The sequence below is a fragment of the Phaethon aethereus genome (genome assembly GCF_964289735.1).
Source record: "Phaethon aethereus genome assembly, chromosome: 6".
Taxonomy (NCBI): Eukaryota; Metazoa; Chordata; class Aves; order Phaethontiformes; family Phaethontidae; genus Phaethon; species Phaethon aethereus.
The window spans coordinates 16,668,628-16,692,037 of record NC_138580.1 but is presented as its reverse complement, the minus strand read 5'-3'; the positions used below and the strand labels follow the sequence as shown (position 1 = coordinate 16,692,037).

The 23,410-nt window shown below is 40.0% G+C and overlaps 1 protein-coding gene across 1 annotated transcript; it reads left to right on the top strand.

Annotated features, from left to right (window-relative positions):
- Positions 1-726: 726 nt before the first annotated feature.
- Positions 727-21,902, top strand: CYP27C1 (cytochrome P450 family 27 subfamily C member 1). The gene is made up of 9 exons (XM_082001375.1): positions 727-1,247; positions 6,489-6,679; positions 7,981-8,180; positions 10,757-10,966; positions 12,707-12,870; positions 15,988-16,154; positions 16,945-17,023; positions 18,018-18,221; positions 20,901-21,902. Exons 1-9 carry the CDS (start codon positions 912-914, stop codon positions 21,015-21,017), a joined length of 1,668 nt encoding a protein of 555 aa, XP_081857501.1. The 5' UTR covers positions 727-911; the 3' UTR covers positions 21,018-21,902.
- Positions 21,903-23,410: the final 1,508 nt, after the last annotated feature.

Below are 23,410 nucleotides of genomic sequence, written 5' to 3'. Positions count from 1 at the left end.
TTCTGTTCCCTTCAGAAGGGAGTCTCCCATGACAATGACCCATCTTTTTTTCTTTATGGAAGCAGTTTTGCCGTAGGGCATAGGCTGACTGAACCTCGGCGACACCCCCAAGCCAGATGAACTATCGTCCTCGTTACTGTGCAGTTCCACTTGCAGAGCCTTGTGCCTGTCATGCCAGGGCACCTGGCAAGGTGGGGTAGTCACAGAGGAGACGCGCCTGCTGCGCCAGGCAGGACCTTGTCGCCGTTGCTCCCTACGCCTTAAGTGAGCATGTCAGCCAGGCAGAGAGAGGACAGGGAGTCCTCCGTATCATGCGTCCTGTCTGCCTGTTGGGCCTGCCCCAGGGAAGGCAGGGTGTGGCTCCAGCAGTCTCTCTTTCTCTCTCTCGCACTCCCTGATACTCCTCAACCTACTCACCTCCTCCCGGAGCCCTGTCACTAAGCGGGGTCGACCCTCTCCCCGGGCGGAGCTCCTAGTGCCGCCCGGTACGGGCCTAAGAGCAGGGCACAGCCTGCAGCCCGGCACCTGGCGGGCAGCGCGCTCCCACCCCAGCTCTGTCTGGCAAGCGGCGGCGGGTGCAGAGCCGAGGGAGGCCGTGGCTTTCCACCGTTGCTCCCTGGCCGAACTGGCAGCGCTTCAGCGCCCTCCCCACGCCAAGCGCCGCGCGCCGCTGCCCGCCCTGCTGGCGGCGCTCCTGGCCGCCGGCGCTCCCAGGGGCGGTGCCTGCCCCTGTGGGGACTCGGCCGCCGTTGCTCCCGGGCCCGCCCAAGTCGCCTCAGCCGCTGTGGCGCGAGCTGTCGCCTCCCTGTCGGCTCCCTCGGTTCGGGAAACCCCCCTGAAGCAGGGAAGGACGGGCAGCCAAATAAAAACGAGCTGCAGGAGCAAAGTGGACCCTTCTGAAATTAAAAGACATGTCCTTCACGAGAGTTTTGTCAATGAAGAGCAAGCAGAGGCTTGAATATGAGGGAACTTACTTTTTCCATAGGATTTTTGTCAGCAGGTTTCACCAACTGTCCAAACTTTCCAGCAGCCAGTCTCTGGAGGTGCAGAATAACCCACCAGCAGCGGCAGAGAACGAATGCGAGGAGATGGTGGCAGCTTCAGGGCGCGCAGGGGAGCTGCTGAAGCCCACCCCGCACCGGCTTGGCAGGGTGAAGAGCCTGCAAGAAATGCCTGGACCCAACACCCTCTACAATCTCTACGAGTTCTTCTGGAAGGACGGCTTCGGCCGCATTCATGAAATCCAGGTACAGCTTACTCGGCTGTTTAATATTTTATTCACGCCAGGATTACTTACAGCTTTACTCTTCTCCCCTCACAAAACACTGCTCGGGCACCGGGTCACCAGCACCGCAGCTGACCATCGCCGCGCCGCCTTCCCGCTGTTATGAAATACGAGTCGGGATGCGGAGGATCCCCCCGCTCAGTCTCCGTCTCCTGTAGCACTCGGAGGTTTTCGGATTGGTGTTTCGGTGAGGAGCCTACGAGCCGTGCCGACACCCTGTTCCCCGGTTCCCCCCTCTCCCTCGTACGTGGGGTGACTGCCTCGCCGGCAGCCTCAGTCTCTCAGCTCTCCCTTTTTCATCATTATGCGTATTTTGAACTTTTAGGTAGGTGACTTAGACTAAGTAAAAAAAAAAAAAAAAATCCCATCTTTTTGAACTGGGTTGTTTCACAAACTTGCAGAGGACTTGTTTTTGGCGGACGGAGCTGGGAAATGTGGGCTTTCCTCGAACCGCGGGCCGCAGCTCCCCCCGCGAAGGCGAGGCCGCGCCGGCCCCCTGGGCTGTTTCCACCCGGGACCGCCTCAGTCGTGCCGTGGCTCGCGGCTGGCGCGCTCCCGCCGGGGTGGTGTGCGGGGGTCTCCCGCGGCTCGGCTCGGCGCGGCGTTCCTCTGCTGTGGCCAGAGACCACTTCGTCCCTCCAACCCTCAGTTCTGCCCTGGCGTCCCCTTACGTAAATGCACGTCGCATATATAGGTCCCCTGAGGGGGCGGTGGGTGCGCCTGGCCCCGCTGCCGGCCCTCTCCCCTCAGCGGGAGGCGGGCGGTTCGAAACCTTCCCGGCGGGGGCGGCCAGCACGCGCTGCCAGCCCGCGGCCGCCCGCCAGCTCCGCCGCCCCGTGCCCCGGCGGCCCCATTGGCTCGCGGGCGGGCGGTGTGAGGGGAGGCGGGTGGCGGGAAGCGGAGCCTGATGGCGGCGGAAGGTTGACGGCGGGCTGAGAGGGGGGAGGGCGGAGAGCGACTGCTGTCACCTGGCGAATGGCAGATCCGGAGTACGCGGTGGGGTGGGAGACGGTGAAATAAACCTGGACCCGGGTGGAGGTCTGTCCTCTGTGTTTTGGGCACCTCTACTTCTGATGATGGTTCACAGGCTGTGGCGTGTTCCCTTCTTCAGTCCCACCTGGCGAAGGTGGATGAAGTAGGGTTCACAGAATCATTAAGGTTGGAAAAGACCTCTGAGATCATCAAGTCCAACCGTCAACCCAATGCCACCAAGCCCACTAAACCATGTCCTGAAGTGCTACATCTGCACATTTTTTGTGCACTTCCAGTGATGGTGACTCCACCTGGGCAGCCTGTTCCAATGTTTGATCACTCTCTCAGTAAAGAAATTTTTCCTAATATCCAATCTAAACCTCTTCTGGTGCAACTTGAGGCCATTTCCTCTCGTTCTATCGCTAGTTACTTGGGAGAAGAGACCAATACCCTCGTTGCCACAACCCCCTTTCAGGTAGTTGTAGGGAGTGATAAGATCTCCCCCCAGCCTCCTCTTCTCCAGACTGAACAACCCCAGTTCCCTCAGCCACTCCTCATAACACTTGTTCTCCAGACCCCTCACCTTCGTTGCCCTTCTCTGGACACGCTCCAGCAACTCAATGCCTTTCTTGTAGTGAGAAGCCCAAAACTGAACACAGTATTCAAGGTGTGCCCTCACCAGTGCTGAGTACAGGGGCACGATCACTTCCCTACTCCTGCTGGCCACACTATTGCTGATACAGGCCAGGATGCTTGTTGGCCTTCTTGGCCACCTGGGCACACTGCTGGCTCACATTCAGCCAGCTGTCAACCAGCACCCCCATCTCCTTTTCCGCCGGGCAACTCTCCAGCCACTCCTCCCCAAGCCTGTAGCATTGCATGGGGTTGTTGTGACCCAAGTGCAGGACCCGGCACTTGGCCTTGCCTCATACAATTGACCTCGGCCCATCGATCCAGCCTGTCCAGATCCCTCTGCAGAGCCTTCCTGCCCTCGAGCACCCTATCTGTGCTTGGGACAGCAGGAGTTGGGTGAACCTCTGTACAGCATTTCTTGGAGTGTCTTACTGTAAGGCTGTCTCTATCCAAAGATGAATTTTTTTGGTTGTTTGGGTTTCATTCCTAAAAAGTCACACTGCATCTCCTGGAGCCCCTTCCCCATATAGTCCGAGTGATTCTAAGGTGAGCAGTTGTGTTTGAGGGAATAAAGCAGTGGTTTTCACCCATTTTCAGTTGTGGATCCATGACACTTTACACTGGCAGTACAGATCTCTTTGGGGATACCTCAAATGTGGCATTTATTATTTTATTTTTCTTAGTGACCTTTCCCAGATCGCTAGGAAGAGATTGACTGACAACCCCAAGAGGTTCACTGCCTGAAAATCACTGAAATAAAAAAAAAAAGGAGAGGGAAGTAAAAACGGAAGAGGGAAACCAAACAGAATAGGACAGAACTTTAAATTGTTTGAGGATCAAAACTTGAAAGTTAGGATTTAGAAAGGGCCTAAAAACTCCGGAAATAGGCAGCAAACACTAAAAAACCAAACAAAAAAAGTCATATCTGGCTTTGTCGTATTTTCCATTGAGATTTCTGAAAAGAAGAGTTAGGGTCCTCAGTCTATGCTGTGTTTGATGGCAGCCCAACTAGACTGCTGATGATAGAATCATAGAATCACGGAATAGTTTGGGTTGGAAGGGACCTTTAAAGGCCATCTAGTCCAACCTCCCTGCAATGATCAGGGACATCTTCAACTAGATCAGGTTGCTCAGAGCCCCATCCAACCTGACCTTCAGTGTTTCCAGGGATGGGGCATCTACCACCTCTCTGGGCGACCTGTGCCAGTGTTTCACCCACGCTAATTTGTCAACAATTTCTACCTTATATCTAGTCTGAATCTACCCTTTTTTAATTCAAAAGCATTACACCTTGTCCTATCATAACAGGCCCTGCTAAGAAGTCTGTCCCCATTTTTCTTATAAGCCCCTGTTAAGTACGGAAAGGCTGCAATAAGGTCTCCCTGGAGCCTTCTCTTCTCCAGGCTGAACAACCCCAACTCTCTCAGCCTGTCCTCACAGGAGAGGTGCTCAGCCCTCTGATTGTTTTTGTGGTCTCCTTTGGACCCTCTCCAACAGGTCCATGTCTTTCCTGTGCTGAGGGCTCCAGAGCTGGACGCGGCACTGCAGGTGGGCTCTCACCAGAGTGGAGTTAGAGGGGCAGAATCACCTCCCTTGACCTGCTGGCCACGCTGCTTTGGATGCAGCCCAGGATACGGTTGTCCTTCTGGGCTGTGAGCACACATTGCCAGCTCATGTCCAGCTTTTCATCCACCAGTACCCCCAAGTCCTTCTTGGCAGGGCTGCTCTCGATCCTTTCATCCCCCAGCCTGTACTGATACTGGGGGTTGCCAGTGCAGGACCCTGCACTTGACCTTGTTGAACCTCATGAGGTTCACATGGGCCCATTCCTTGAGCTTGTCCAGGTCCCTCTGGACGGCATCCCATCCCTCAGGTGTGTCACCCGCACCACTCAGCCTGGTGTCATGTGCAAACTTGCTGAGCGTGCACTGAATCTCCCAACTCATGTTTTCCTTTAAAGACTCATGCTCTCAATTCTCTCCAAGTTCAATTTCAATATCCCTAAAATATCTCCAAGGCAAGAGGTACTTTGGGTTTTGGGAGTGCTTGTTCATACCTTGGTCTGCATGTGGTGTTTGGTTAGCAGCAGACCAAGCAGAAATGATAACAGTTGAGTTCCTACTGTAGACCTTCTGTCATCAGGGTGACTAATACGTGTGTCTCCTTTGAATCCAGATGCTGATTTTTGAAAATGGTAAGAATATAGTTGTAGGAGACCTTTAACTCTCTGTTAAACTTGACTGAAATTTGCCATGGTGTTCAAAAAGTAGTTAAGAGAAGACTGGCAGAGATCACAATTGCACAATGCTTGTTTTATTTGGAAGCCAGGCAAAAAGAGTTACATTTTTATTAGCACTTGGTATATGCTGCAGAGTGATTCATGTGTCTTAGGCTTATTGTTGGCAATTAAACAATTCATCTCTGTAACCAAGATTGATAAATATTTCTCATAAGTTAATCTTAGGTCAATACTAGACTTTCACTAGTGTAGTTACATCAAAGATCTTTGATTTATAATCAAACTAACTCTGCAAGCAGATGTCTTTGGATTAGATGCAGGTAACTTATCAAAGTTAAACTTTGGTCAGTTTAACTTGTCTTGCTACTTTAACCTGAAATAAAGGCTTTAAAATTTAAAGCTTTTTTAAATCTAAAGTCCTAATAATGTCTCTTTAACAACTCCTTTGCAGTTGTTCGGGCTTTTTTCCCCCCCTAAAATGATGAGGTACCTCTACTCCAAATGAATTCATGGGAGTTGTGTGTTTCATTTCATGAGCATGTCCGAATGAAATTTGACTGAAATAATCAGTAAGATTTCATGGGACAGTGATAGTGTAATCTTACTGGAAAACTTTCAGGGGTTTTTTTATACATAATGTATTGTTTTCCAATCCTCTTTCTTAATTCCCTGTTGCTTGCCTCCAGATTGTATTAAACAACTTGTAGATCAGCCACTAAATAAACCTCACTCCAGGAATAAGACCTCAGCTTTCCTTTACTTTTGCAGAAATAACATATGTTTTTCTAAAGTTCACTGCTGATGAAGCTGTCCCAAATGCAGTTTTTTACTAGGCTGCTATGCTATCATTGTCCTTGGTTAGGTGTGAGAAACTTCTAAGTAGTTTTTTGTAAAGAATAAAATGGTAGAGTAAGTCTTTATTTACAAAAGACATTAAAAATAAATTACTATATCTTTGTATTACACTGTTAATTTCACCCTATTTACCTCCATGTTTATAATTTTTTCAAACATTCTTTCTAACCTTTTTGATCTGAAGGGATGTATTTTTAAGTGCCTCAAGCCCTATCATCTCAGTATTTGGTTTCACTCATGCTTTGTGCCTTAGAGCTTTGGGTCTTTTCAATCAGAGGTCCTGAACGGTCATGGTGTGACCTCTCTGTTTTCCATGTGAATATTTCACAGTAATGCTTAGATGCTTTCTCCTGACATTTCAAACCATTCCTTGGCTGGAAGGCTGGGGATCAAGTTCTAGATGTGATAGATTGATTCACTGTATAACAAATTGTCAGTTTACTTTTGTGATATTTTTCCTTAGTAATACTTTACTTCTGTTTCTCTTTGTTCGTGATATTGTAGCAAAAACACACTCAGGAATATGGAAAGATCTTCAAGTCTCACTTTGGTCCCCAGTTCGTTGTATCCATTGCAGATCGAGATATGGTTGCTCAAGTCCTCCGAGCAGAAGGTAGAGCACCACAAAGAGCTAACATGGAATCCTGGCAGGAATACAGAGACTTACGAGGGAGAGCCGTGGGACTTATCTCTGCGTAAGTGTTGTTACTCCTTCATTTTCTTTGTTTCCTTGTAAAAGTTTAGTGATTTTCAGAAGGACTGTGTGGGAAAGTTTGTGTGTCTAGTGGGGGAAGAGGGTAGGAATTTATGGTGAATTGTCTGTTCTGCTGTAAATTTTCAGAGGCATGGTAATGATGTGTAGTTTGAATGTGGAGTAAGCTACCTTGCATAAAAACATTCTTAAATCTTAAGCTGCAGTTCAGAGTCAAAGTAACAGTTCCTTGATATTTTGTGAAGTGAGATCTTAAATCAAGAGGTAGTCAGAAAATGTCTGTTAAAGAGATTAAATTCTTTTGCTGGCCAATTTTTTTGCTAGATTTTTTTTGAAAGGACCATGTAAAGAGCAAAAGAATGCATAAGAACTAGCAGTTGCTGAAAGAGGCACAAGAGAAATAAAAGGCACGGAAAAATATGTTCATAGGGAGGAAAATTACGGAAAGAAGAGTGAGTTGGAAATAGCCAAGGTACAGAAACACCTGTTTCTGTACCTTGCAGCAGCATTGCTCCAGGTGAAAAATTCAATGGGAAAGACATAGCAGTTTAAAATAAATGCATACAAGACAATTGCCTATCTTCATAAGGAACCGAAAGATATCCGTGGAACCACTGTTCCCAAATACTCCACTCATATGAAGCATGCAGATGCTACAGTTCAGATTTTTAGTCTTCCACACAAAGATTTCAATGCATAGCTCAGCTAAAGGAGAATCTAGCTGTAAATTGTTTCTCTATAGCTAGGTCTGCTATCCGATTACTTTGTAGGTTTAGAAATAGGGTAACTGAAAGTGATGTATCAGTGATGGAATTTATGGTACTAGCTTAAATTGTTGATTTGTCAGATCTGAATGAGATACCTTTCTTTGGTAATTAAGCACCAATTCTAGGTAAAAGCAATTTTTCAGACTATGCATTCACATATTTATTTACAGTAATTTTAATAAGAAAAATTTGCTAATTCCTTGTGTTAGCTACTACTAAAATACTAATATAGAGACACTTGTCAAATTCAGAACACTGAGTGGACAAGTGTTGTCACTCAAACCAGAGATTGACTTACACATGTACATACATGTTGCAACACTGAAATTTAATGAGCACATGCAATAAATACAGAATAAAAATGTAGGAGCGTAATACCAAATACACATTATCATCATTTTCATTTCACCACTTGCTTTCATTTGACATGAAAAGTCATAAACAGTTATGGAGCTCTTACCCAGCTGATGACTATTAAGGAAAATTGTGGATAGACATTATTAATAATCTCTTCTAGGGAGGGGGAACAATGGCTAAAAATGAGAAGTGTACTGAGGCAAAAAATTCTGAAACCCAAAGATGTGGCTGTTTACTCTGAAGGAGTCAATGAAGTTATCACAGACTTAATTAAAAGAATCCACACTCTCAGAAGTCAAGAGGACGATGGGGAAACAGTGACCAATGTTAACAACCTTTTCTTCAAGTATTCAATGGAAGGTAAGCCCAGGCTGTACAACACCTGTGAAGAAAATGGATGTAAAGCAGTGTGGTTATGGTTAGGCATTTTTGTCAAATGACTAGTGCCCCATTGTGATTAATCTGAAAAGTGAAGCTTGATATTCTGCATTCAGGTGTCTTCCTGCTTAGTGCAGTAGGTATCAGTACAATTCCTCTACATGTAGAGTCCAAAGAGATGATACCTTGTATTAAGGGACAATTCCTGTGGAAATGCTGGTATATAGGTAAAACGTACAATCAAGGCCCTGAGGAGTTTCAGTACTCCATATTTCTGTATTAATTTCTCAAGAGTAAGGGTGTTGACCTTCTAACTGTGACTTCTAAGACATTAATTTAACAATATAGTGGCCAAATTCGGTGTGGGGAGTCACTGTGTGATGTATCTAAATTCTGTTCATAGCTTAATGTGGGAAAAGATACTGCTTTCCCCTGCCTGCACATGCCAAGTGTGTGACAGTTACGCTTGCCTGAAAATCATCTGCCACTGGCTACTGTTAATGAGGGAATGCAAAATGGAACTCCAGCCTGAGACAGTATGGCATTTCCTGTGTTCTTACAGAAATCTAATGGTGATTCATATTTCATGCATTCCTTTAACTGGTTGCATATACAACCTGATCTTGTTATATATGTAGTGCTTTTTAAAAACATTGTCACTCTTTGCTGGCAGGCAGCTGAATAATTTGAGATTTGCAAGTACTTCCAAATTGCTCTCCTATGAAGATGCTGTACCAAATGGCTGGCTGCCTGTTTGGTAGACTAACCTGAGTCTGTTCTACATTAATAGTGTCTAAAAATGGCATTAAACTAAGAGTTACAAATTTTATGAAATTTTAAACTCTGAGTTTACAGATTCTCTTTAACTGATGGGTTAGTTTAAATCCTTTATGTTCTTTTAGCTTTTCATTTATAACTTGTGCCTGGCATGCACTTATTTCCTATATGAATTGCAGTTTTAATTAACTTACACTGTCAATTGTTCAGGTAACCAATGTGCTAGATTTTTTTTGAAAGGACCATGTAAAGAGCAAAAGAATGCATAAGAACTAGCAGTTGCTGAAAGAGGCACAAGAGAAATAAAAGGCACGGAAAAATATGTTCATAGGGAGGAAAATTACGGAAAGAAGAGTGAGTTGGAAATAGCCAGATGTTAAAATTATTTTTGTCAATAAAGAAGAAATACAAAACAAAGAACAGGGAAAAATAAAAGTTTCTTAAAATATCTATACATATATATACACACACACACGACAATTTATGGAGAGTTTGATGGAGGGCAAGATTAAGGTTAAACATCATTATCTAGTGTACCTGTTTTTAATAGGAAAAACAGAGAAAAAAGAGACTGGAGTGTTAATAGACCAGTTGCTCTAATTATCTAGTTAACAGTTAATCTAATATTTCATGGAAAAATGTGGACAAACTATTAACTAATGAATTTTAAAGCACAAAAATTATTTAAAAACTTTTGAATTGATGCAAATGGCTTTGAGAAATTATCTAAATGTGTTTTAAAATTACCTAATTGCCCCACTGGATTTTAGAAAAATCATTAAATAAGAATATTTAGATAGTAAGAATACTTTTTACACAGTACCGTATGATATTTTCATAAATAAACTGGGTAATATGATCTAGTTTTGAAAGTTGGGAGGAAAAATTGCTAGAAACCTGTGTTCAGGATGTAATTAAAAAATGATTTGCTGTCAAACTGAGAGAACATTTGGCTAACTCCAGGGGGGCAGCTTCTGGCTGAGTTCTGTCTAGTATTAAATAATTGGGGTATGTTTATAAAAACTGAGCTGAGAAATTGCAGGGTCTAACGGATGAGTGAGAATTAACTTGATAAATGGAAGGAATGACCCAGAGTTGAGAAGAATTATTTAATGAAAAATATATAAAGTACTGTTCGGGAGGGGGTGGTATTTCTGGTAGGGATCGCTGCAATACTGCAGAAGAAACATCCGAGGAAATGATAGCAAGTCAGGAATGAGAGATGAGTCAATATTGCCACTTGCAGCAGTGTCACACACTTGCTGTTTTTCAGGGCCACGTGGAGTATATTGTGTGCAGTAAGATCACTGTCTAGAGTGCAAGCTCTTTATCCATTTATGCAGGCTCATTATTCATTTACTACCAGGTTATGACGAAGAAAGGTGTAGCCACTGCTAGAAACTCCTGAGTTATCGCCAGTTATCAGAAATGTCTTTGGACTTCTGCATCCCTGTGTGTTCAGAGGCCAGCATAGCAGGCCCAGGATTTGTGGTGCAATGCAAAACACAGCAAACATACTGGAGGGCTGCTCTACTTGTGGTGGAATTCCTGGCTGTCTTCTCATGCTGAGCCTTATTGACATAGCAACCACTGTCTTGCTACAATGTTTAGCTGGGATTTTTTACTGTGTTTTAAGTTTATATTTTATCTGCTCCCAACTGTAGTAATAATAACTAAACATCTTTGGAAGGTAGTTCCATAATGTTAGTATTTTAATTCCTTATATTATTAATACGTGTATATGCATGTGTATAGCAAATTCTTTTATTTCATATGTGCAGGTGTGGCAACTATTCTGTATGAATGCCGGTTGGGCTGCTTGGAAAACAACATCCCACAGCAGACTGTTGAATATATTGAGGCTCTGGAATTGATGTTTAGTATGTTTAAGACCACTATGTATGCAGGTGCCATTCCCAAATGGCTTCGTCCGCTTATTCCAAAACCCTGGAGAGAGTTCTGCAGATCCTGGGATGGACTCTTCAAATTTAGTAAGATTTACTAGTAGAAAAGTTCAGCTGTATTTCTGCAGGTTCTATGTCTGTTTGAACAGGACTTGCTGCATTTCTCTTCTAAAATTACAAGACATTGTGGCAGAAGTAAGTTTCATATTAAATGCAGGCTGGCCAAGGGAACTGTTTTAAAAAATACTCTCTTGAAAAAGAATTTTACCAGTACACTTTAAATATTCCCCTGTTCTATACTGCTGTTTCTTTATTTGTCTTCAACAGTTTCCGCACCCAGTCCTCACTCCAGGTCCGAATTCTCTGCCAAGGCTTTATCTTAAGCCACTCAAATTTTAATGAGGGTAGTTTTGCTGACTTCAGCAAGTTTTCAGTGAGGCTGACAAATAATCACCAGTAAAACTGGCTAGAAAGTTAAAAATTTTGACTCTAGCAGTTAAACTCTTTGTGAAGATTATATATACACATACAAGCATGTAAGTTGACATAGAAGTACACTGCTGTACTACAACATGTTTTTTTGTAATTAAAGTAGTCCAGACTACTTTATGCATCAGCTTTCATATAAGAAAGAAGAAGGAATTGTCTTTGCAATATATATATTTATTTTTAAATATTCTGGAGTGTTATAAAAACCTGAACCCTCTTTCCTTCTCTAATGTCAGAAAGCTGCACGCATTTTAAAATTTATTTTATTGGCACTACTTGTCTAGGTAGGTCTCTGTACATATTCTTGAGGGTAGATTCTTTAGTTTCTTAACTTTTAATATGTCTAATATGCTTAATTTTTAATATGTATTGATCTGTACCTATAGTAGGCATTAGAGAATCCATTTAATGCTGATACAGGTGTGTGTGTTTTCTGTGAAACACATACTTTTTACTCTGCCACTTTTAAATTATTTCCTATGATAAGGTACTGTTGTTCCTTTTTGTGGGTTAAAAACAACATCAGACTTCGGCTTTATCCTAACAGCAGCTGAAAAACTGTCCTTGAGGACTTTGTTCCGTTTGAAACTTGTTGTCATGCTGTTGCCTCGTTTAATCCCTTTGTGAAAAAGGAATTAAGTGGTGAAAATCACTGTATGTGATGTGTGTATTTGTGTAGGTTTCATAAAGGAACATGTTGATTCTAGTTCATTTTTTGTAAGCTCATTCTGCATGGCATTAACTTTCTGAGTTTTTCTCTTTTTAAAACCCTTGCTTCACTGAAGATGCTGTTTTGTAGTCACTGAAGTACAAATGGGACCGTGAGTGAAATTGCCTAAAGTCATTCACTGAAGTTTTTCAATTTTTGTTGTTACTTAATGCTCCTCATCTTTGTCTTCAATGTAACTCAGTTCTGTGGCTTTGACCTTCTGGTTGCTGCTAACATCTTGTAGCAGCCTCTGTGCGCTAAGTTGCAGCATGGTCTGCAGACTCCACTGTTTCCTGCAGAGTCATGAGAAAACAAGCCACATGAGTGTAAAAACTTGACCTTGAGCTTCCTTTGCTCCCTTGTCAGAAACTATGGTCTCTTGTGTCCTTTTTTTGTGCTCAGCATTCTCATGCTGTGAGCTACCAGGGTTCCTGTCAACTCAGCCTTTCCTTACCATGAGTATCCAAGGACCTCCACCACCACTCTATTATCTATTACCTGAGAAAATAGATTCAAATATTTAATTTTTTTTTTTGGCTAGGTACTGTAGCGTAAGGGAGAAATGTCATTACTGAATGGAACCAGCAGAAAGATAAAAGTAAAAATAACAATTTTTTTTAATCCCAAAGGTCAAATCCATGTTAACAACAAATTGAAGGCTATTCAGTCTCAGCTGGACCAAGGAAAGGAAGTGAATGGTGGGCTACTTACATACCTCCTAGTGAGTAAGGAATTTACTTTGGAAGAGATCTATGCCAATATGACTGAAATGCTTCTGGCAGGAGTGGACACAGTAAGTTTTTTATAATTTTTCTTGTGCACAGTTCTTTTTGTAAACCAGTACCATTTGTAGCTATCTTCAGGGAGGTTATGTTTATAAGGACATAATTTCTGACACATTTAAATCATGACATCTTTAAAGTGATAGAAATACTTACAGGACTGTGTAATCTCTCTACTGGAATGAAGTCAGTGTTCTGTTCTAGCTGTGGTTTACAGGAACCCATCATTTGGGAGTCAGTTCCACAGCTCATTAAACAGATAAGATAGCAATTGTCTTTACATTCAGCTTGAATGTCATACATTTTGTTTTACTAGTTTGAGTATCAGGTTGGTATTTGTGCTTCTTTAGGTAGACCACAATAGAAAAGGTTGATGAAAGTTAGTGTGAAAAAAATTGATCAAAGTCTTACATGTAGAACTTGCTAAAGAATTTTCACGTCTGGCTAATTAAATCAACTGGGACACATATTATGGATCAGATGCCTGGTTTCTGCTCAAGTCCATTAGGAGGGGGTGATAGGCCAGCACTAATGTGGGTAAGGCATAAGTTCACTCTATCCATGCTTGTGCTGGCAACATACAGCCAATCTGAGGAAAAGAGCTGTGGTAATGAGGCTTAGTATTAATGAAGCTAGCGTATACAATATGTTAACGCCTAGTGAAGCGTAGTGGCCATCTTTCCGTATTCTTCTGATTTGTCATCTAGAGCATTTGAAGAAATATTAAGGTCATGTATATATCTTCCCCTCCGCTCATTCCTATCATATGAAATCAGTGTAGCTTAGTATTGACTGCAGCATGACAATCAGAAGAATGAGAAAAGATAAAAATGAGGGTTTTTATTGTATATACAATATATATGGAGTTATTTAGGATGTCAGTGAACACTTACTGTAAATGATTGTAACTGAACAATTTTTTAAAAAGAAATCTATTTGAATTCGATAAAGTGCTATGTAGGACTGTCTTTAATAGTCTTACAATAGAAAAGTTTAAAATAAAGTTTTTATTTTAATTTAATTTTTACTTAATTTTTACTTAAAATAAGTAAAAAAGTAAAGTAGCCTTAAAGTAAAAAAACCTCTCTGGAAAATTGAATTCAGATTTTTTTGATTTAAGAAAGTTTGTAAGGTTTCTAAAGAAAATACACACCCCCAGCAGTAATACTTTTGAATTCCAGAATAAGGAGCGTAGGTAAAGCTTATTCATGTGCTGAAGATTATTTCATTGGTTAAATATCCCAAGGGCTTATGAGTTTGGAGCACTTAGTGATGTTTGGTTCTTAAGTAAAGCACAGCTATTCATCCCATTCATTTTCTAATCTTTCAGACCATTAATTTTCCATTTTTAGCATGTGACAGAGTTTTTATTAAACTAAAAGGACAATGTTCAAGTTCATGCCAATAAGATTTTCTCTTTCCATTTGATTCAGCTTTCTCAGCTGGCAACAATCTTTTTGTGAGAGGACGGTATGTCTGATTTCCTCATTTCCAAGTACAAGACAGAAACTGAGGGAATCTTTTTTCCCCTACCACTGTCACTTCAGATCTCATTTCATCATAGAAACTGAAAGAGGTTTGGAGGATTATAAAAGCTTTCAACAAAACTGTAAGGCAGTTTTTGTCTGTCCCTGGAACAGTGCTAATTTTTAAGAGGTTATGAAAGAGCTGGGAACCTAGGAAGAAACAGTGTTTGTGTCAGAGTTCTGTGTACAGCTGTCACAATTGCCAGCTCCTCTGAGCTCTGAGAGGAATAGAACAGGGTTGCGTTTTAGCAAGGGACAGCCACTCAATATTACAAAAAGAAAAAACGAAAAGTTCTGAGAATGATATTTCTAACATTATACCCCAGTTGAAGACAAGACATAAAAGGTCACTGTCATGATGAACTTGCATTCTAAATTGATCTTAAATGTAAGCCCAAAATAAGACATTTCCAGAAGTTGGAGTTTTTACCCATACATTGTTTATAACCTTAAGCTTTGTTGTGCTAATGAGAGAGAAGCCGAAAATAAAACAGTTTCCTGCACAGAAAGCGAAACTGGTTGTCTGTCTTTGTGATACAAGTAGAAGAAAAATGCCCTCTGTCTGTCTAGCATTTGAATGGGATAGAATCTGAAATCCAGGTATCTTAAACACAGGTACATGGTTAAATGAATAGATTGCAAAAGAGTTGAAACACTCTACTTAATTTTATGTTAGTAATGGAGTAGATGGAGTGTGTTTATGCTCTCAGAGTGTGTCCTAAACCACAAATGTTGAAGTGCAGTTTTTCCAGCTGAAGGTGAAAGAGGATTGGATAATGGCTTCCTTTAAATCATCTTGTGCTCAAAGTTGAACTGCCTCCTGCCTTGTGTTCTGTTTCTTTCTTTGTACAAAATATTTTTAAATGAGTTTTCACACAGTACCTCTTTTCTGGAGCCTTGCTGATTATTAGAATCATTAATGGGGCGGGGGGTGCATGTGTATTTTAACATTGTGGGACCACTTTAAATATAGAAGCTCCTCTTCATGCTTCCTTAAGCAAGCTTTCAACAGGATGCTGAATTTCAGTCAAGTGGGAATTTTCAAGAGGTAGAAAATGCCAGTTGTGGTGTAGCATTGCTTACCAAAGGATAAAGTATAATCTTAGTAGTGATAATATCAATTGTATTGTGTGGATGCTCTGAGGAGACCACCATATTCTTAAAAGGGATTGGTAATGTTCTGAGTTGCATTCTTTTATCTTGTTTCCTGTAAAATGTTTTTGCTGGGAAGAAGGGTTAAACAAATATTGAAAACTAACAGTTAACTTAATCCATTGCTGTTTAGAGTGTTTATGTTTCAGTATTGTTTATGTAGTTTTGTTTGCATTTGGTTTTTCTGTTGCTTTTTATATTTCACTTAGAAAATATCATCATGGTTTGTTTTGATATGTGGGGGATTTTTAGTTGGAAAAGGGATGGAGGAGGGGATGGTGGAATCTGACAGCATCACATTGAGTGCAGGTATGAATCATTGCCAGTCTGTTTTATAACTTTAAACGTATAAAACACAGAGTTGAAAACTGATTGGTTTTCTTGGCTTGGAATTATTGTTTAATCTAATCTTGTTGGACTTGATGATGATGTCTGTGTTTTCTTCCTTAGACTTCTTTTACTTTGTCCTGGGCAACATACTTGCTGGCAAAGCACCCTGATGTTCAGCAACGTGTTTATGAGGAAATAGTCAGTAAGCTGGGGAAAGACCAAGTTCCTGTTGCTGATGATGTCCCGAAGTTGCCTTTGATTAGAGCTGTGCTGAAAGAAACCTTGAGGTAAGTAGCAGATAACTGCAATCATTAATTAAAAAATCTAATTCTGTGTCATTTTGGATTTTGAGTGGATTTTGAATCCATGCTAACATTTGTATTTAGTTGTTGTTACTGACTGCTATTTGCTGCTTCTGTTTTTATTTATTGTAGCTATATTGTGTTCAAAGATGCCTAAGCAATGAAATATGATAGATTATATAACATTTAATGTTTTTAAGTGTGGTAGAAGTAATATCACTTATGTAGGACATGTCTGTTAAGGTAGGTAATTGAAAGCTTCATTTTTCCCTTTTAAGTATTAACCTGTATGATGGACTGTAACAACCTCCTCCCCCACAGTGGTACTTTGCAGTGCCACTAGAATAATTTTAAGCTTCTTGACCTGAATTGAAGGCATGTGACATGTTTTTTTTATATGCTTATACCAAACGTTCATTGTGAGGTGAGTAAGAGGATTTTAGAGAAGGCATCAACAAGGCTTTTTCAGCTCCCAGTAGTGCTAAAACATCTCCAGCTTGACCAGTCAATTGCATGTTTATACATGCATAAAGCAAATAAATATATAGACCAAATAGCTCAACCTCCAGTTACTAGTGACTAATAACTTGTCTCGGGTATTAATCATATTCTCACAGGTGATTCAAAGTCTTTGAATCTCCAAATTGTTCTGTACTTCTAAAAAAAATTTTTGCTGTGAATGCATATTCCATATTTGTGAATGCAAATTGGAATCTAAACTTTTTAAATTGTATTAGCTATTACTGTTGAACTTCTCATAAATATTTGTCTCTAGGTTATATCCAGTATTGCCAGGAAATGGAAGAGTGACCCAAAAAGACTTGATCCTTGGAGGGTACCTGATACCTAAAGGGGTAGGTTCTATTGCATTCCTCTGCAGAGAGCACAGTTTAATTTTTTGTGTATAAAATGTGATCTGTTGCAATATATATGCACTGCATTGATTTAAAGAGATTTCACCAAACCAGAGCATTAAGAGGAAAGTGTTTCAATAATGCCCATTTAAATGACAAAACCAGATTTTATAATTGACTAGTTGCTGTTGTTTTTTTTAGATTTGGGTCCTCGCCCACTAATTGAATTTACCATTGTGACTTGTTCTTAATATTCTTGAGAGTGGAGTCTATTAATAACATCTCTGTGCAATCTTACAATTTGATTAAAAAACCATGAATTTCATTATTCTTGAAGTTTTCTGATTCTTTGCCTGTTAATTCCCTTTGTAGAAAGAGTCTAATTTCCTTTTTAAATTTTGAATCTTTCCTTCATACTATTCAAAGATTACACAGAGATCATGGTAGAACTGTATGGCTCTATTTTAAATAACACTGCTTCTGTGTTAGAGCAATGTAGCTTTAAAACAGTCAGGATTCTTAATTCTTAATATACTTATTTAAATATTATTCCACATTTATCCCGCTCCCCCCCCAAATATTTGGAAACATAATGATATCAATTATTGCTGTTTTTTTTCCTGAGGTATTGTGGGGTTTTTTCCTTCCCATCCTCCGTTTTTTCCTTTTCCATTGTCTTGTATCTCTTTCTCCCTTTCTTTCATACTATCTTTTTGAGACAACTCCCAATACTTATGACTTTTGTTCCCATGTCCTTCCCCACTGCATCTTGTCTAATACATCCAGCAACAGTTAAAACAATTTGAAGATTATTTCATTTGACCAGCTGAGAAAGGGATCTGATTTTCAAGGTATCCTTTTTTCTTCTAGAATTACTCATAGATGCTTAATTTTTATTATTACATCATATTGCAGAAATTACAGTCATTACAAATACTTTATTATTCTATTTGTATTTGAGTTAGCTAAATCTAAATATGATTTATTTCCTCAGACGCAGCTGGCACTCTGTCATTATACTACTTCATACAGCGAAGAAAATTTCTCAATGGCAAATGAATTCCAACCTGAGCGCTGGCTGAGAAAAGATAATTTGGACAGAGTAGACAATTTTGGTTCCATCCCCTTTGGTTATGGCATTCGCAGTTGTATAGGAAAAAGAATTGCAGAGCTGGAAATTCATCTTGCACTGATTCAGGTTAGAACTATGTGAAAGCATTACAAGAATAAAAATGTATTGGTGTGATTCTTTTCTATATATACCATTTCTGGATATCTTACAATCCTCAGAAACTTTGTTTTGGAGTGATGTCTAGCATATTCATCCTGCAAAGGCTTAAAAACCTGAAAATAATCATGCTTGAAATGTAGCATACTAGTTAAACTACATTGCAGAAGAAGAAAGTTTTATAGTAAAAATGAGGTAAAGCTAAAGGTAAGATTGTTAAAGAAATATATGGATTTAGTACAGATGGTTTTTGTAAGCAAATTGGAAGTCTTTCTTAATGTATATTAGAATGGCTACCTGCTCAGTTTCAGTACTTTAGTTACCAAGAATTCAGTACTTAAAGATGTAAAATAGTTTTCATATCCTTGTACTGACAAAGTGTTATGACAAATGGAATTTTTCTGTGTTCTGTGGTTTTCTGTCCCTTCTTGTTATTTCTTCTAACTTTATTTTCATTTTAGATATAAATAATTTACAGTTATGTAAGTAGTTAGCACATTGGTATATATTGTTTTGCATTGCTTCATATCCTAAAGAAAGCTTTCCCAACAGCTGCTGCATTTTTTGTCATTTACAAGACACATTTTAGCTCAAATACTGAGATCAGATTGTGCAATCAAAACTCAAAGATTTGGAAACTATTTATAGTTACTTAACTATAAAAATATTTAGGTGCATTATATGTATTCAAAGCGAAGCTGATGATTGAATTTGCCTTACAATTTCCTTAGGTAAACTCCTAGAGCAATCTCTGAACAATTAGCATCTGTCTTTTGGAACTCAGAGTGAGATAACTCTCAGGAGAGTGGATGAAACAAACATGCTTGCATCATTTTGAAAAGGAGGATCAAGGAAGTAATAGAGAGCCTGCTTTTGTTTTCTGGAAAGAAATTACAATAAAATGTCACACAACCTATTTACAAGCATCAAGATGATATTTAAGTGATTTAAAAATAGAAACACATGAAGCATGGAGCTGATCAATAAGGAATTGTGTCAGATCAGTCCGATTTCTTTCTTTGACTTGATCACTTACCCAATGTGGTGGATATAAAATAAACCATGTATTCTGGCTTCAGGAAGTATTTTTACATGTCCTATACATTGTTCCTACAATTAAATAATAAACTGTGTTCCAGATGAAGCACCTATAAAATGCACAACTGGTTTGAAAAAAGAAATAGCGGGAAGCAGTAGCTGTGAAATATTTGCTGTTGAACTCGGAAAAGGTTTAATTAAAATTCTTTAAGAGTCTGTCCTGCATTTGATTTAGCTTGGTATTTTCATTAACAGTGTAAATGATGGATTAGAGAATACTTTTCGAGTTTGCATAGGATATCAAGCTGACATGAATTAAGTTAAAATCAGAGGATGTCAGTATAGAATTACAAAAAAATGGAGAACTGCTCCAGAATCAACAAAATTGTTCACTAAGGCCAGTTGCAAGTTACTGCTCTTGAGAAGAAATCAAATGCATAAATACAAATTACTGATCAACTGGCTGGGTAATTAGTACTGTAGAAACAAACTGGAGGGATGTAGTAAAAAATCGGTCAACAATAATAATGATGCTAAGTTTTACAAGGCAGTGTAATTCTTGGGTGTATTAACAAGCATATTGTATGTCAGAAAGAGGAGCTAAATTACTCAGTCTTACCAAACACTGGGAAATCCTCAGCTAAACACTGTTATGCAACCGAACTTGTGCGCTGCATTTTAAGGACAATATAGTCAAATTGGAGGAAGTTTGGAAGACAGAATGAGAGGTCAAGAATGAGAGGTTTGAAAGAGAGAAGAATGAGATGAAAATTTGATCAAACATTGAACACTGAAAAGGTGGTTAGGTATATGCTTACTGGGAGAAGGATGAGAGAAGATTGCTTAGTTTATAGGAAAAAGTGTTTGAGATTTAGTAGTAGGAAAAGTTGAGGATGTTGTGGTATTTCCTTTTTGAAAGTTTAAGGACAGCTGAAGTATTCTATGTTCAGCTTAAAAATGGGTGAGATAAATCTCTTGAAGTTTGGTTTAGCCCATGATTTCTGTGATTTATGTTTACAACTGATTCTCTCAGTTTCATTAAGTGTATGGAAATAGAGGTTTAATGTATAGGTAACCTGTGTGACTGAATTATAGTGATTCTGTTCAGAAGAGGTTCTAATACTTGACTCCTTGAATTATGATGTTTCACTTGGTGCACTGCACAGTTGCTTTCTCGTTTGTTTCCTTTTGCCCAGGAAGAGAAATGTGTATGATAGGACTCAGACCATTTTATTACTTTGTTTTGTATTAGCACGTATTGATTTATATTAAAGGAATTGAAATCAAAAACACATAGAGAGGAAGCTCACAGGGTTTGAAAAAGACTTTAGTTTCTTTGATAGCTCAGACTGTGTAATCTAGTTGTATGGAAATTCTTCAGAAAGGACTGGCTCAGTCCTCCCTCAGTCATAGGAGAAAGATTTTTAACTATAATCTTCACCCTGTAACAACTATTTTTTCTTTCCTGTGTGGGAATCATAGCACTTCAACTCCACAGAATTGGCCACAGAAATTTTGCTTGTGACAGTCTGTTATGTTCTCTTTTCCAAAGTCTAATCTTCATCTGTAATTTTGCAGCTTTTCTAATACTTGTCCTGTTTATCTTCACAGTTGCTTCAGAATTTTGAGATCAAAGTTTCTCCCAAAACCAAGCCAGTTCATGCCAAAACCCATGGACTTTTGACTCCTGGAAGCTCCATCAATGTGAGATTTTCTGACAGAAAGTGAGACTCAAATGTTTTGGAAATACTTGTGAGATTTTCATGGGAACAGACTTGCATCTTACGGATGTTTAATCATGCTTGTTCTCTGGTTTGTAGGTATTTGGCAAAATGATCAAGTTTTGTGTTCTGCCTTAGTTCTAGCAGTACATAAAAGAAATTACCTCTCCTATAATAGATATTTACACATACGAAAATATATACTGAAAAAATTCCTCTTGCACTGGGAATCTCCTTTTGCCTGGAAGGATTTTTAGTAATAACACATGCATTGAAAGAAACAAAAATTACGTTCAGACATGTTATCATTCAGTGGTTTTGTTACACTGGTTTGTCATAAAGGTAACTACTCAGTGAGTCTATTTGAGAGCAAGATGATTACTATATAAAATGTGAAAATTAGCTGAATTTATGAGTTTGTGCTTTTCTGTTTCTTATCCCCCAGTGTGCTTTAAAAGTTTCCACCTAATGTTGAAATTATGAGATAATTTTTCTCGTCTATAAAAACATCTACTCTGCTTGTATTAAAAAATTAACACAGTAATATGAAAAGTTAAGATAAAAAAATACAATTTATGTCACTTTGTTTAGACTTGAAATAGAGAACAATTAAAAATTTATCCAAATATAATCCCCATAAAATGTTTCTAATAAAAAAAATTAAAAATCTTAAAAATAAAAATTTAAATGTCACATTGTACAGTTATGAACATAGCCGTTGTCTTCATCACCAAAGCGTAAGCTGAGTGGAATAGCACAAGCCACTTTCACTGTTCTAGCTACTATTACACCAAAACCAAATGTAAATAATAAAAATGAAGTTGTCATTAAATTTTTATCATTAACTAAAACAACTCTATTAGCTGTCTTCACAGTTCTTCAACAGTAAGAACTGGAACCTTCCCATTGTATCATGCTGAACCCATAGGCAGGTGCACAGTTGCCTTCTGTAGGATGGAAATTTGACTACTGAAGTATTTGGAGATTTTGTTACTCTCTAGTGTCTAATACAAAGTGTGGACACATGAAAGGTGTTGTGGTTTAACCCCAGCTGGCAACTAAGCACCACACAGCCACTTGCTCACTCACCCCATGGCAGGATGAGGGAGAGAATTGGAAAAGTGAGAAAAACTCATGGGTTGAGATAAAGACAGTTTAATAAATAAAACAAAAGCCACACACACAAGCAAAGCAAAACAAGGAATTAATTCACTGCTTCCCATTGGCAGGCAGGTGTTCAGCCATCTCCAGGAAAGCAGGGCTCCATCACATGTAACTGTTCCTTGGGAAGACAAAAGCCCTAACTATGAATGTCCCCCGCTTCCTTCTTCTTCCCCCAACTTTATATGCTGAGCATGACGTCATATGGTATGGGATATCCCTTTGGTCAGCTGGACTCAGCTGTCCCAACGGTGTCCCCTCCCAACTTCCTGTGTATCCCCAGCCTCCTCGCTGGTGGGGTGGGGTGAGAAGCAGAAAGGGCCTTGACTGTGTGTAAGCCCTGCTCAGCAATAACCAAAACATCCCTGAGTTATCAACACTGTTTCCAGCACAAATCCAAAACATAGCCCCATACCAGCTACTGTGAAGAAAATTAACTCTATCCCCATCAAAACCAGCACATTCTCCACCCCTTATTCCATACCATTTACGTCATGCTCAGGTACCACACTATCCATTACAACATCATTAACCACCACCACCCTTCCCATACTTCAATATGATACACAGATATTGTTCCCTTCGTCTATGGGTCACCCCTGTAAAATGTCCATAAAATGTCCATAAACTGTCCAGAAATGTCCATAAAATGTCCATTGAACTCATTTAGTCCATGACTTTGGACTCCATTTCTTATGGTGATCACTCAGGACAGGAGAGGTGGTGTGTTGCATGGAGTTACTGGGCACCAAAGCCAGCTCAGGTTAGGTCACTGTTGCACTGGCACTGCTTCATGTAAGACTTGTCCTCCGATGGTTTAGGTGGTTCCTGCTACAGTAATTCCTGTAACATGCAACTCAAATCATGGGCTACAACAATTTAAAGATATATCCATTACTGTCTCCACCCCTGGTCCCTTTGGGACAGGTTATAAGGTTTAACAATGAACTTCTCCGCTTGCCCCTGTTCTGACTAACAGCAATGGGTTCCTGCTATAGTACTTCCTATAACATGCAGCTGAAATGCCAGGTTACGATAATTTAAAGGCATTTCCATTACAATCTCCACACCTGGTCCCTTTGGACCAGACCATTGGGTTTAACATTGCAACGAACTCCTCCCCTTGCCTCTGCTCTGGCTTGGACTTATCCACAGATTACAGTCCCTTAGGGGAGTACTTGCTCCCAGTGGAGCCTTATCTATGAGCTACAGTCTCTCCAGGGGTATACCTGCTGCAGC

Excerpts from the sequence above, each read along its gene's own strand:
- CYP27C1 (XM_082001375.1), top strand. The coding sequence starts at position 912 with ATGTCCTTCACGAGAGTTTTGTCAATGAAGAGCAAGCAGAGGCTTGAA. Across the intron at positions 16,155-16,944 it reads GTGCTGAAAGAAACCTTGAG|GTTATATCCAGTATTGCCAG; the intron begins GTAAGTAGCAGA and ends ATTTGTCTCTAG. Across the intron at positions 17,024-18,017 it reads GGTACCTGATACCTAAAGGG|ACGCAGCTGGCACTCTGTCA; the intron begins GTAGGTTCTATT and ends TTATTTCCTCAG.